At 43.7% G+C, this 15411-nt stretch overlaps 1 protein-coding gene across 1 annotated transcript in view; it reads right to left on the minus strand.

Annotated features, from left to right (window-relative positions):
• Positions 1-845: 845 nt before the first annotated feature.
• The window catches only part of PTEN (phosphatase and tensin homolog), a 48774-nt gene continuing 34208 nt past the window's right edge, over positions 846-15411 (minus strand). Inside the window, exons 7-9 of the mRNA XM_062496205.1 lie at positions 12840-13006; positions 5763-5987; positions 846-4419 (exon numbers count right to left, since the gene is read on the minus strand). Coding sequence (XP_062352189.1) covers positions 4234-4419; positions 5763-5987; positions 12840-13006 — 578 coding nt within the window. The 3' untranslated portion in view covers positions 846-4233. The remainder of the gene's footprint in view (positions 4420-5762; positions 5988-12839; positions 13007-15411) is intronic.

Here is a 15411-nt window from a genome sequence, read left to right on the forward strand (position 1 = left end):
AAGAACCCCAAAATTACCTACTTGATCTGTCCTGAGAGTGGACTTCATGATCTCAAAGGGCCTTTCCAACCTTAACAATCCTATAGGGAAAATTGCATCTCATTGTCATTATAAAGATACTTTAGGAAAAGAATTCTCAGGTGGGACTCGCATCTCATTGTGTAGCAGATGCACCATTACCTTATAAATAAGGTGAACTTTGAAGTAAGTTCTCTTGGAGATTAAATAGAGAATCCCAGAATGGTTTGGCTGGGAAGGGACCTTAAAGCCCATCCAGTGCCACGGGCAGGGACACCTTCCACCATCCCAGGCTGATCCAAGCCCCAAAGTCCAGCCTGGCGGCCTTGGACACTTCCAGGGATAAAGGGGCAGCCACAGCTTCTCTGGACACCACTCCCCAGCATCACAGGGAAGGATTTCTTCCCAATATCCTATCTATCCCTGCCCTCTGGCAGTGGAGAGCCATTCCCCTTTTCCTGGCACTCCAGACCCTTGTCATCAGTGTCTCTCCATCTTTCTTGCAGCTCCTCAGGTGCTGGGGACAGGCACCTGCCTGTGTGGTCTGATGCCCCAGGAGGTGCCCCTGCCCCTCACCAGGACAACAAAGGGAGGGTTTGATATCCCTGCACACATCTGGACTTCCACTGCTGCACTGGCCAAACCTCTGGAACACACCAGGCTTTGAAGCTGCAACTCCCTTGAAATCCCTGGATGCTCAAGGAGCAGCCTTGGCTCCGAGCACCACAATCCAAATTCCATAGCTTTACAAGCACAGCGTCTCAGCCGTCTGCCAAGCTCAGAACACTGCAATAAAACACCCACACAGTGACAAGAATGAGACTTTAATCAGTTTTAAGTGGAGTTTTAACACTAAGAGATAAAGGGTTGTTAAACACAATAACAAACGGACATCTGATTTGTATGAGGCATTATCCTGTACATGTCATACTTGGTTTTTGTGTATTCTCAGTTACACACAGAGCCACTGTTGCACAGCACAATAGTATTTGAAGAGGCTGAATCAGAGTAAGGCTGCTTAACAGACTGATTTTTTTTTTTCTTTTAGTATCTATATATATATATGCTATATGAAAACAGACTGGAAATTTGAACTGGCAGAGAAAGGCAGCTCTGCCAAAACGCTGCAGTTGGAGCCCCTTTTAGTGCACAGTCCCACCCCATCCATCTGCATACACGACACTTTCCAACAGTATTGAGAAGGTAAACGAGGCACTTCGTGGCAACCACAGGCATCGTTAACATATTGCACACATTTGCTAGGACTAAACATGGAACTTGCACACCAGCATCCTTTTTGGAATATTTGAAGGTTTGTTTTTGTTTTAATTTGGAAAGCTGATTTTGATGCTGCATGTAAACTCCAGTTTACAATGTGTGCCCCGGGGGAGGAATCTGGAGGCTGATTTGCACAGCTGCCGTGGAGGAGCTGTGGCAAAGATTTTGACTGGGGCTGCCCAAGCCCAGGGGATGCTTCAGGGCCTTACAGTTAAGCCCTTACCAAAGTGATGCCTTCAAGTAGTTTCAGACATGTAAGCTCTTGCACATCCCAACAGGCTGAAGCGTACAGTCCAGAAACTCAAGGAAAGATTACCTACAGAATGCAGCTCAAGCTAATTATGAATACTGTCATAAATAAAGTTTTAATAAGGACTCAAAAACCTTTCAGTCATAGCAATTCTTGTCAACTTCTATGGGGGTGGTAACTGAAATAAAGTATAGGAGAGTATGTATAATATATATTTATATATATAATATATATATATATAATGCCATTTTTCCATTTCCAATGACTACACCATAAAATGTAAGCAAGGCTTCTCAAAGATGTCGAAACATAAAAAAAAAAAAAATTAAAATTAAAATTAAAAAAAAAAATCAAAACCCTCATTCCAACCTTCACATTCCAAAGGAAAAGTAACAGTGCAAAAGCCCATCCTTGCGTCCTGGTTCCCGATCCGGCGTCACCGACTGGAACTGCACCATCCAATCCTGATTATCCAAAGTGGGACACGCAGCAGTGCCAAGATCCCAATACTATCCAAGCAGGAACAGTTTGGTTTATTAAGCAAGCCAACATAACTTTCAACTGTTATAAACCACAGGGTGAAACATGATTGGAAGGGTAAGAGTTAAAATTCCTGTTCCCAAGGGAAAACCACCTCCTGCTCCTCACAATGAGCACTGAACCTTGCTCCATTAAACCTGCAGGTCAGAACATATTACCAGCTTCCTTAGAAGCTAGAATCATGAATCTCAGAAGCAAAATTGACCAACAGAAACCAGGTAAGAATTTTTTTTTAAAGCCCTTTACACCTTGGTTTACCAATCGTAATTAGTGGAAGTCCTGCCTTGTGTGGTTCAAATTCCAACCATTAATGCTGCTGTACAGGGCTCTGACAGATCCCATTCATAATTCTGGCTGAGAACACAGCTCATGAACTTCCATGTCAGCACCAAGAAGTTAATTAAGCAGGGGGATGTGTGTACTACATCCTAAAAAACCCATCAGTTTGGGGTCAGCTGTTCATGGCACACTTAGAGGGGCCTGTTTTGGCAGTGGCTTCACATCTGGATGTGCCAGCAGCTGGACTCCTGAGTCACCTCAGGCTGGACATGACAACTGTCCACCAGAAGCCAACTTTGAGCCCTACCCTCGCCTGCGTCCCTATGAACAAATAAAGCAACACTGCCACTTAGTTTAGAAAAACAATTTGTCAGGTGGTTTGAGGGAAAAAAATACATTTTTAAAGTAATGTATTTGGGACAAGTTCCACTTTTTAATCTTCATTAGCGGTTGAGAATTTACTGCAACACTGGTTTCCTGTCTCTGGTGTGTAATGTCCGTTTTTTAAACATTGCAGGTAATGAGTATTCAAGTAAAATTCCCTAACAGTTAATGACTTTTTTTTTTAAAAAAAAAAAAGTGTGCAAAACTGCAAAACTCATTGTAATAGAATGTGTAAGGTCAAAGGGGTGGAACGGCTGACAGAAGTTTGATTGAATAAATGCATCAGAAATCTTCCAAACAAACACTAACCTGGAGAGTCTCCAATGACATTTCCTGTGCACCATTACAAAATCTTTTTATATTCATGGGGGGGGGGGGGGAAAGCTTGCAAGGCAACACGTTAAGTATTCACAGCAGGAATATGATTGAAAAACTACTAATATAAATGTAAGATGTTGACTGGTGTTTTTGCACTAAGAGCATCTGATTTCTAGCACTGGCCTTGATTACACAGATGGAGCAGCCATTACATTTCAGAAAAAACCCCAATAAATCACTGTCAAATTTTGTAACCATTTGTTTCAAGCTCTTACTTTAGTTGATAGCCTCCACATTTGTATGGTTAAGTCATTGTAGCTGTGTTTCCTTTTGTTTTTTTTTTGTTTTTCGTGATCCCAATTCCTTGTCTCCCTTCATTGTGTGGGTGTCGTGAAGGTTCATTCCTGTACCCCTGGACAGAATCACTCCCTCTAGCTGCCTTTTCTAGCACCATTACACTTAAAAAAAAATGAAAAATGCACGAACAACAAGCAGTGACAGCGGCGACTCCTCACCCATTGTCCCGGATGAATTAGGGCAGCATGCTGAGGAAAGGTGCATGGAACAGCCAGATATGGTACACAGGCCACGCTCCTTTCCGAGCATCACCTTCCAGGCCCCATCCAAAAAACATGCATTAGAATGTAGGAAAACCTTCTAGAAACATCTCTTAGCCAACTGCAGACTTTTCTGTTGCCACACAAGTGCAAAAAAAGGGGCAGGATGTGAACCTGTAAATATATTTTTTTTTTTTTTCGGTTTTTGAAACTTTGTTTGGTGACAGAACACAAAAGGAAAAATTCCTACGCATACACATTAGGTCTGTCTCCACTTTTATAAAACTGGAATAAAATGGGAAAGTGCCATGTTTATAGTTCCTAATTGAAGTTTTAATGTCCTTTGACACAAAAAGGTATATACATATAAGAGCTACGCAACCTTTCCTTTTCCCCCCCGACTGGACAAGTGTCAAACCCTGTAGATTTATAGGGCAAAACAAGATTGGTCAGGAAAGAATTGTTCCTATAATTGGTAATCTGACACTATGTCCTTTTGCCATTTAGAAAGGTCCTTGTTTTTTTCATTTTGCAGTTTATTCAAGTTTGTCTCTCTTCATGGTTGTTTTTTTTGTATGGTTTTTTTTTTATCTCTGATAAAAAAAATATTCAGACTTTTGTAATCTGCGTATGCTGATCTTCATCAAAAGGTTCATTCTCTGGATCAGAGTCAGTGGTGTCAGAGTATCTATAATGATCAGGTTCATTGTCACTAACATCTGGTGTTACAGAAGTTGAACTGCTAGCCTCTGGGTTTGATGGCTCTTCTACTGTTTTTGTGAAAAATAGCTTCACCTGGGGAAGGAAAAAACAACATTTAAAAAGGGAACCCGGACTTCAACTGAGCACAGGCAACAAAGCAATTTTTAACAGTACAGGTCCTTTGCCATGCTGAGTCACACCCGTGCTCCTTCCCCAGAGAGAGCTTTGCCAGCCTCTCAATACCACTCCTGGCAAAACAAAGACCTGGCAAAGCAGCAGGATTTTCCAGCCCAGCTGCAGGAACTGTGTCTGGCTGAGTGCTCAGGTGCTCCTGAGCTGCAGCAGCAGGACATCCCAGCACACCAGGCCATGCCATCACCCTCCTGCCTTCCACAACTGCCAGAGCACCAGGAGATTGCAGCAAGAGTGCACAGGAATGAACAAAACCCTCTCTGATGGGTGCCCTGTGTGGGGGAAGTCTGATCCAAGCAATATTCCAAGCAGCTATGACCATAACCTTCCAATGAGCACCGGCTGATCTTTTATGAGGAAGTTAGAAAATGCTGGAACTCTTACAAATGTTTAGAACACTGCTGGCAATGCCTCATATTCCCCAAAGCTGAACTGCCAGGGCAAGATATTCCCAGAATCACAGGGCAGCTGGAATTGAAGAGACCTCTGGAGATGACCCAGCCCAACCCCCCACCCAGGCACAGGAGCATTTCCAGGTGGGCATGGAATGTCTCCAGAGAGGGAAAGAAACCCCACACCCTCCCCAGGCAGCTGTTCCAGGGCTCTGCCACCCTCACGCAAATTAGTTCTTCCTCATGTTGAGGTGGAACTTATGTTTTAGTTTATGGCCTTTGCTTCTCATCCTGTCACTGGCAGCCCTGAACAGAGCCTGTGGCACCCTCCTCTCCCATCCCCTGGAGAAATCTGTGTGGACTGATGGGATTTCCCCTCAGCCTTTCCCTTCTGCAGACTGACCAGGGCCAGCTCCCACAGCCTCTGCTCATCTGAGAGATGCTCCAGACCCCAAATCACATTTGTGGCACCCTCTGCTTCCCATGGAACAGGCACTGCTGCAAATCAGCTCAGGAGTTCAGTGCCCAGCCCCGAACTAAGGCAATGCTACTGGAGCAGGGAAGCTGCTCTCCCTGGTCACCAGCTCTCCCACACCTCTGATGGCTTCAATAAAACATCTGGAACAAGGGGAAGACTTCAGGTGAACACCTGAAGACTTGAACCCCAGCCTCTCAACATCCATCAGCTCCCCAAAAAGCAGACAGAAGTACAAAGCTCAAAGCTTTGCTAAGTGATGGCAACACCAACACATGAAATCAGCTTCCACACAGCTGTTTCACATGGTCCCTCCAAAGGCAAGACAAACAAATTATGCAGCTTTTCAGCTTTGCCCACACATAAAGTATACTGACCTTGAAGTTTGGAGAGAAATATCTGTTGGCTTTGTCTTTATTTGCTTTGTCTAGATCGTTTTTTGTTAATGTAAGGATTAAATATTCCTTATCATTATCTGAGCGCTCTGTACTGAAAATACCATCAAGTTCCTGATCTGCAACTAGACTTCCATTTTCTACTTTGTCTGAATTTTCATCCAGTCCTATGAAGAATGTATTTACCCAAAAGTGAAACATTTTGTCCTGGGGGAGGAAGAACACAAAAAACAAGCTTGCTTTAGTATTCACTAATGGCATGTCAATTAGACTGCTATCAGCATCTGGTCAAAAACAAATCTGTAATATTAGGCAAAACTTGGTTGGACAACAGTACATCATTTGTTACATTGCATGCAAAGACATTTTCACCACATCTCCTGGACAACACACAAAAACCTACATTCATTGAGCTCAATTTTAACCAATTAAGCTTTTAGAAGTCACTTATGGAGAGCTGGACTTTATCATACCTGCAATAAAGGTAGATGATAATAAATTCAATAAACTAAAACTTGCAGTCACAAAGCATAAATAGATTGGTTCTGCTCACACCTTGCCAAGCAATCCCTAAACCCAAGAGACAACCTCACCAGATGAGGTGAGTAATATGAATCTCCCCTGTAACAGAAAGCTTTTCTTATTTTATACAGAATTGTATAAAACTGAGCAAAACTACAAATCCACTACTACAGTAAAGGTGCTTTGTTGAGATGCTTTCACCCAGCCAGACCTTTGCTGATCAGCACTAAGAGGAAGGCAGAGCCAATGCCTGCTGTCCTGCTCCTCAGCAGGAAGTTTTTAGGGAGAAGCCGAGGCAGAGACAGCTAAAGAATGCTCAGCTTAAGCAGAAGTTGACAGACAACCATCAGCAGTTTGAGTCTCCACTATGCCACAGCTCCAGCTGTACCAAGAGGCAGGACATCCCTGTATCACAGATCCTGAAGGCTCTGGAGAAGCAGCCTTCTGCCAGCCCAGAGCTGGTGTTTTTAAGGTCAGCTCTCCTTGGAAGCTTGTTCCTGATAACACACCAAACCCCCCTCCATCTGACACTGAGCTACATCCACTTGCCCTATACACACAAAATCTTCTGTTTGATGTGGCTTTTCAGGCCCAAGATCCAAGATGCAAATGGCCAGTTCTTCCCATAATGGTCAGTACTCCTGCACTGCTGCTGAAGCTGCAGGGGAAGTAACCCATTCCAGAACGTAACATTCCTTGGCATTACACAGGACAAGAACACAAACCCACTCCTTCTGATCTAACTTACCTATTTTGGTTTACCAATGAGATCTAATTCCAGTTTCTTACTGGAAAATCCATGTCCTGCCCTATCTTCCCACTCATCTCTGCTAGTAAAGATGTGGGGGGGAAATCAGAGGTGGAACAGAAGTAGTTTCAGTGTGTGTGACAAGAGGAGGCCTCCTGCTGAAGGTAGTTTGGCACCAGCAAAATACCACAGCATTTTCCTGAGCCAATGAAAGAAGGCAGGGAAGATCTGGACTACTTGTTAACTCACACTCATTTTCCTCACAAAGTTTATTCAAACAAGTGTCCCTCTCTGCCAAAGGCCACCCGACTGATTTTCAGTATTTTAGGTAAAGCCTACAAAACCACTTCCAGCTTGTCTGCATTTTTGTAAGCACCTGAGAGACCCCAAGACAGAAGTTAAAAATCTAGCCAGGAACAATTCTGGTAGTTGAGTTGCCCCCTTCACCACCTGCCTCTCTCCAGCACTTTGGGCATCAAGTTCATCTAGCAAATGAGTTGTTTGGGGAGTCTAACACTGCCACTGAGTCTCTTCAAGCCATCCCATCTCTGGAGTAGCCTTGTTGGAGCCCATCCATGGGAGACAGCAGGTTCTTGCGAGGCCCTGCTAATACATTTCACACCCTTCTCTTTCCCCAAGAACAGCCTTAGAAATGCCATGCCTGGGTCTGGAAGTTGAGGATGAATATCCTGGGTTCGCTCTGCTGATGTCTCTCCCCCAGAGGAAGAGGTAGCAGACAAAATCCCTGTGAAGAAAACCTCCTGTTACCCTGTTCCAGGCTCGTCCTCACCCACACAGTCCTCAAAAGGGACTCCAAGGAGCTGACATGTTTATTTCTGCTCCAACCAAAGGACCTACTCAGGTCAAAACAGAGCAGCAGCTTTCCTACTGAAAACCCCTCTGATGAAAACCCAGTGCCACCCGTGTCACCTCCACAGAGGGGAGGACACGCTGCAGGGCATGGATGGTTGGAGAATGGCTCCTGTCACCAGTGGGAAAGCAGTGCCAAAGAAAAAGAGGCCACTGGATGGGAACCAATGCCAGCAGAAGCAGAAGGCAGAGTTTTGTCATGCCTCACCTTCAGCTCCATGAGTGGAGAACCAGGAGGGATTTAGCTGGCACTTAGGGGCTGGGGGAACTCAGCTTCACTGACAGGGGCTGACAGACAACAAACCTCTCACTAGACAGCTTTTAATCTGTGTTTTTCAGGATAAATTTGCAGAGGTCTTCAGGGACTCAAACTAAACAATACAACTCGGCTGAGCTGGTCATTTCTCCTTTTATCTCCCTCCAGCTTTTTAAAGCATCAAGTTATTTTCCTTTCCTTCCCACTACACAACTTAATTAGCCTAATAAACTGAGCTCGTTCATGGGTCTTGGAACATGGCATGGCCACTCAAATTGAGGGAAGACTTGGTCATGTTTTTTGGGATTAGCTCTTAAGGCTAATTCACTGAAGACCAAATCCATTATTCAAAGTGAGGATTCAGTTAAAGTGTCAGGACCCAAGATATTTCATGGGAGACAAGGAAGAAAGATGATGTAATATGGGCCAAAGACAGGAATTTTAAAAATCAAGGCATGAACTGAACTCAGGCTTTATATAGCAAATCAAAATACCAGACCAAGTGCTCACATAACACAAGCTAATGAACAGACTTCTGAAAAAAAAGTATTAGAGACTGTTTTCCAATATGTTTTGCTTCACTTCCAGTTACATCACAGACATCTGTCTTAAAAAAAAATAAACCACAGATGTACTTCTTCCCATAACCAAATCTGTGCCATAAATCTCCAGTGCTGTATCAGATGAGACAGAGGCTGATTTAATCCCACAATTCTGACAAACAGCGCTTGTCCCTACCTTGTGCAGTTTCTCAGACTGACTGAAAAACATTCTCCACTCTAGAGCTGGTGTCTAGCTGCAGACTGAGATCCAAATCCAAGATTTAAGCCATCAATCAGGAGTTCCCATGTCCTCCTGAGAGCTTAACTTTTGCAGTGAGATCTACAGGCACTCCCAGTCACTCTGCAGAACCCGCTGAGGGTCTGGAGATGCTCTCCAAGAATGGAGCTCATGGTTCAGCCTGTTCCCCAGGCCTGCCTGATGGAACTTCCTGTACCATTTTCAGATCAACACTGAGTCTTCTGACATTTTCAGAGTTCATTCCTCAGCGTTTGCTTAACAGCAACTACCCGAAGTCTTGAACTCTGCAGCAGAACTTATATCTAGACTTGAGAGATGAAATGCAACTGCTCAAACAATGCTGTCAGCCCTCCTACGCTGGAGTCTGGGGATAAAACACCACTGACTCTCACAAATTAAACCCACATCAATATTTCCTTCTCATCTGTACTGGGAGGACTCCCAAAAAAAGGTCTCCTTCACCCCCAGGCTCTGGAGGCAGGAAGATGAGGAGATTTCTGTATTTATTTTAACAGACTCCCATTGAACAGAGCGATCTCAGGATACCCTGAAATACTTTCAGATTATCATGTCAACATCAATAAGTGGAAGAAAAAGGCTTTGCAGAGATCCATGGAAGCAAAACTAGAGTGACTACAGCAGCAGTCTGAGAGAAGAAAAATCAAGCTACAACAAAAAAACATGCTAAAAAAATCCCCCAAATTACTAACTTCTACCATCAGAAATTCATACACAGTCACACAGCACTTGAGCCTCAAGCCATTTTGTTCTCATGTGGGCATGCTTTTCATTCTTGAAAGGAAGTAGCTACAGATCACTGAAGAAATAGTCTGAGAATAAAGTAAACAACTTGATTAGACAAGAAAAGACCAAGAGCTGGGACTTCCTAACTGATGCCAGGTGGCAGAAACTATGGAAGGGATGAAACTTTTCCAAGGCTGTCAGCCCTGTATCAATACCCAGCGGCACCAGTGATCCGCTGGCTGAGGTCACCTCCCAAAAGCCACTGAATTTGCTTAAATTAACGTTTGCCATTAAAAGAAAGGACACTTGGCTACTTTAAATCTCACACTGACTCTGCAAGGTTAGGCGTTTGAAGTCATTTGGTCATTCAGATTTGGTCTGGTTTATGGATGATAATTTTATCCAAAATGAGCCTGAACAAAATTGAGGCGGGTCCTACCTACAGAGAGCTCTGCAGATAATGCTGTTCTTCAAAGGACTGGGAAATTTGGAAGCAAGTACAGGTGAAGGAATCTGGGGCACTTATATCTGAGATCACCGTTATCAAATAACAAACCAGAGCCAGGACAAAGAAGGTTTCTTCATCTCCACAGATGACACAGCCATTCTCCAGCCTGAGGCTCAGAATGGATCAGGAATTACACTTTGAATTGATTTGATGAGGTTTTTTATTATGCTAAAGTTAAAATGCACACTGGTCAATATGCGGTATCTTTAAGACTTGTTGAGCTACCTATAATCTGCTAACACAAAATCTGGGAAGAACAAGAACCAGTCACAGACAAAAGACTTGTAATTACACTTTTCATAAATCTGGTTAACAAAACAGAATCTCTAAAAGATAAGGTGCTGTTCCTCCTCATGTTGTTCCTCATGAATTAGGTGATCATTGCATAAAGGGATCTTTAAAATACAAGTCTCCCCAGTGGAGGGCTTCACCTTTGGGGTTTTGGGTAAAAGCTCTGTAGACAGTTGATGTAAAAAAGGAACAGGCACAGATGTGAAACGCCTGGACAGAGAAATGTGTTCAGTTTGAACCAAGGTAGGTTCTTCTGGCACCAACATTCCCCTTTACCCTGTTCTCACCTCATTCACTTTCTGCAACAACCTGTCCAAGGATGATGTGGAAGGCTCAGCTCCTGTGTTTTCAGCAGAGCTAAGAGAGGTGACCTTACCAGAGCTGTGGAACATCTCACATCTATTTTCCTCTGTCCTTAATTCATACTGAAAGCTGAGGCAATAAGACACTTGATTCAACAGATATTTCAAAGAGATTATCAAGGTGTTTTTTTTTAACTGGGTGATGAAGGGGCAGTTTCCATCTCAGAAAGTCTGCAGATGTGAAAAGAACCACCTTCACCATTTCTTTGGCTCAAGCAGTCCAAAAACACTGAAACTGAATACCTCTGCACTATCTGTAATCCACAGAACCCAAACAGTTTGGGTATCTGATTAGAACAGATAAAAACGAAAAAAAAAAGAAAAAACCCACCATCCAGCTACTCAGAAACTACAAAGATTCTTAAGAAACGAAACCACAATTTGACACTCTGAAATGAAACCCCAGCACAGTAATCCTCCTGCTGTGGTTCTGCACTTCTACATGCTCCTGGAAGACCCAATTCATACTGCAGAAACTTTGTGTGCTCACGAGAGGTTCTCATTATGCTCTGGTCTCTGGATCTCAGTGCTCTCTCCAGGGGTAAAACAAACACAGGAGCTTGTTCCTGGGGCTACAGAGCCAAGATCCAGCAGCTGACCTGCACACTGGTATTTCAGGGATGGGCAGGGCAGCACAGCACTTCACATCAGGTCTGTCTGCAACCCATGTGTTACTGGAGATGGCAAAGAAACAACAAACTCACAGTCCAGATAGGAGAGAGTAGATAAAGCAGGACCTTGTCTCATATGCTGGGGTTTTGCATCATCTCCCTCGTGTCTACATCCACAGTACTCATCTGGGTGCTCCTCTAAAAGATCTTCTCAAAACTGGCTGCTGCATGTCAGTAATCTCAGTTTTGAAGTAGAGTTTCTACTTTTAAAATGCTTTTACAGTCCCTATACTGCACATAACAGCAACGACTCAAAACATCTCATTCAACAGGCAGAGAAGGAAAACAGGGCCACTAAGGAACTGTCCAAGAAACTTTTGCAGACACCAGCACATGAATTAAACTTGTTCATACAAGCAAGCCCACACAGCAGTGTGCATGTGTATTCACACACAGCTGGCAGGTACAACCTGTGTGCATAGCTCTAAGTGATGATACCTCATCACTTCTTTGTCTCCTAAGCACTTTAGCATTTCTTGCTTTTACAAATTCACTTACTGAGTGCTCTTAAGTTTTCTAACCTCCATTCAACAGGGAGTAACTACTGATGAGAAGTTTCAAGTAGCAAATACCAAGGTAGCCTTTAATCAGCACAGTCTCATCCTCATCTTTCACTCTGATAGATCCAAAGTGGCACCACAAGCACCAGAACTAAAGAAACTAAGGGATTCAGCTTTAAGAACTGGCTGACTTTGGTTTCAACTAAGTCCTAGATTAATTTTTTCTTCCACAAATGAGACCCTAATAAAATCCTCAGCTCTGAGGGAATTCTCTAAAGCTCTCATGTCAAGGCACTGCAGCTGGGAACAGAGAGGTGGTGGGAGAGATTGCAGAGATACTTTTTACAAAGTGCGTGGGAACTCAATTATCTCAGAAATTCAGCTAAATTTGACAGATGGGTACAAATCAGCCAACAGCACAGACAGGATCTTCTATGCCTGCTCAAACCTCAGGAAAATTTAGTGAAGAAAACAGCTGGAGTTAACTTGCTCAGTATGCAAGTCTATTTTTAGAAGGTGAATGTTTCTTCCTCAATTAGATTACTCACTACTACCCAAACGACTGCAATACAGACCCAGGATCATTTTTACCCAACCTTTGTACTTCATCTCACCAACTCCCTAAACATTCAGCTTTCATTTTGTGGTCAATTGGCTCCTTGGGAAAGCCAGACATCAAAGAATGAAATGCCGTGATTACACAGCCCTGAAAAATAACCAACATCCCAACCCCCTGCATCAGGGCCTGGCTTGACAACATTTTCCAGAAAAAGCAAGGAAACCAACCTTTTTCAACATCTTGTTCTGTTTGTGGAAAAATTCCACTTTGATATCACCGCATACCGGCAAAGGTTGAGGGAATTCAAAGTACATGTACTTGTCTTCACGTCGTGAGGGTCCTGAAGGGGAGGTGAATATCTTTACCTTTAGCTGGTATACCACAAACTGAGGATCTGTGTGACAAAACAGAATGTCACTTGGTGAGAAAAGCCCCAAAAGCATCAAAAAGCACAACATGGGTAGCAGAAACAAAATCGTGAGCTATGGTATTTTCAAAGGTAACTAAATTGCTATTAAGGGTTTAACACCACAGGGGATCAAACTTTGCCAGATGCTACTGGAAACAACTTTAGAGATTTCTGTCCTTTGTGGCAATACTTTCAGACCACCAAGGAGTTCCTAAAACGTTTTTTCTTTTTACTGTAATGACTGCAAAACTTGATAACTACTTGACTGCTCTTTGCATTTTCCCTCTCCTCTCTATTACACAGACCAAAGTGAAAGGTTTTATTCTCTCTCACCTCTTCTTCCCATTGTAGAGTGGCTGGTCATGTCAGCACAAACTGACTCTACTCCTACACAAACAAGCAAAACCAAGGACAAAACGGAACATTAATACTGAAAACCAACCAGCACCAGCAGAGCCTAAGCTGGTCCTGTACACCACCATCACCACAGAAGTGCCAACCATGGCATTACTTCCTCAATTAAATCAGCAGGGATAACACTGAAATTAAAAGGGATTTTCAGTCCAGTTTAGGAAGAGTTGCCTTGGAAATGGTCAGGTCAGACAACTCTCTAGAGCAGTGGAAGTCCCTACGAAACACACCCACGTTGTCCTGCTGAAGGACCCTGCAATGAAACTATTACTGACAGGCTCAGAGAATCCCAGCCTGGTTTGGGCTGGAAGGGACCTTAAAGGCCACCCAGTGCCACCCCTACCATGGGCAGGGACACCTTCCACTATCCCAGGCTGCCCCAAGCTCCATCCAGCCTGGCCTTGGACACTTCCAGGGATCCAGGGGCAGCCACAGTTGCTCTGGGCACCCTGTGCCAGGGCCTGCCCACCCTCCCAGGGAACAATTCCTTTTGTATATCTCACCTAAATTTCCCCTCTGGCAGTGTCAAGCCATTCCCCCCATCCTATCACCACAGCTCCTAATGAGGGTCCCTCGCCAGCTTCCCTGTAGACAGACCTTCCTTTCACAGACCCTGGAAGGTGCTGTGAGGTCTCCACACAACTTTATACCTTTCTATCCTTCAAATCCTCAGAGCTGTGAAACTCTGTCATCCCCTCGTTCTGCCCTAGAGGCAGGACTCTGCTCTGTCAGTGACTTAAAAGCAGCAGAATGATAATGAGGAAGGTAGATTGGAAGTTACCGCATTGGTAAAATTACTGCCATCGCAGCTGACAACATGGACCATCAATTGCACATACTGAAACATCACTGAGGACTCCACAGAAACTTAAAATATTGCAGCATACAACTGCTGAGCTTCACAGTTAATTTATCTTCTCAGGTACTTGGCCAGTCTGCTGTCTATCCCAAACATCCTCCTATGAAAACATCACCCCAGCAGCCTCCCATGGACACACAAGTCAGCATTCACTTGAGCAGTTCAGACTCACAAGTACAGCACGGTTCATTCCAAACATTAAATAAGTGGTAATTGCAGAAATCTGTAACCTCCACACCTCTTCCCTAAGGCAGAGGGGTTTTGGCACCCTCCCTCCTCCTGTTCAGCCTGACAAGCTGCTCCATTGTTTCTTGTGTGTGTTACATGTTCAGGTACTGTCTCACAACAAAATTAACAGAGCAATTTTAATCAAAGCCACAGGAGGCACTGGAATTAATTACACATTGCTGTAATCCCCATAGCAAAACCATTAGATTTTTTCCACCAACAAAAAAAGAGCACGCAACACAAGACAGTCGCTGCCCTGTAACACAGCCCACAGGACAGAGCAGGATTTGTTTTTATATTTCAAAGCTTCACAAAATCTACTGTTCCTTACTAACACAGTGTATCAGCAGATGAGATTAATCATTTACAGGTGTATTAATGCTTTAGAAACCTCCACATAAAGAAATGTTTATTCCAGAGTTAATTAGGTATTTACCCAGTTCAACTGACCCTTTTTTTTTTTTTTTAAACATCATGGGAAGAATGATGTTGCTGCACTGGAAGCCAACACGCCATTAGGCAAATGTTTTTCAGCAATTCATGTTTCCCAAGAGTTGCTGTGTAAAAAAACAAACAAAAAAAAAGGAGCAAATATCTAAATATACATCGAATGGTGGAGTCTCTACCCCTGGAAGAGTCCAAGGAACAAGTGGATGTGGCAGTGCTCTGGTTTGGGTGACAAGATGGGGACTGGTCAAAGGCTGGTCTCAATCTGGGAGGTCTTTTCCAGCCTCAGTGGTTCTACATATGGAACCACTTATCTTCAAACAATTAAAACACCTGCCAATTTAAAAGTGTACTAAAGCAATCACTAGTCCTTCACAGACTACACACCTGGGAGGATCCCAGTGGCCAGAGCCCACTAAGCCAGCAGATTTTGCATTGTGAGGTG

Source organism: Cinclus cinclus, chromosome 7, assembly GCF_963662255.1.
Source record: "Cinclus cinclus chromosome 7, bCinCin1.1, whole genome shotgun sequence".
NCBI classification, from domain to species: domain Eukaryota; kingdom Metazoa; phylum Chordata; class Aves; order Passeriformes; family Cinclidae; genus Cinclus; species Cinclus cinclus.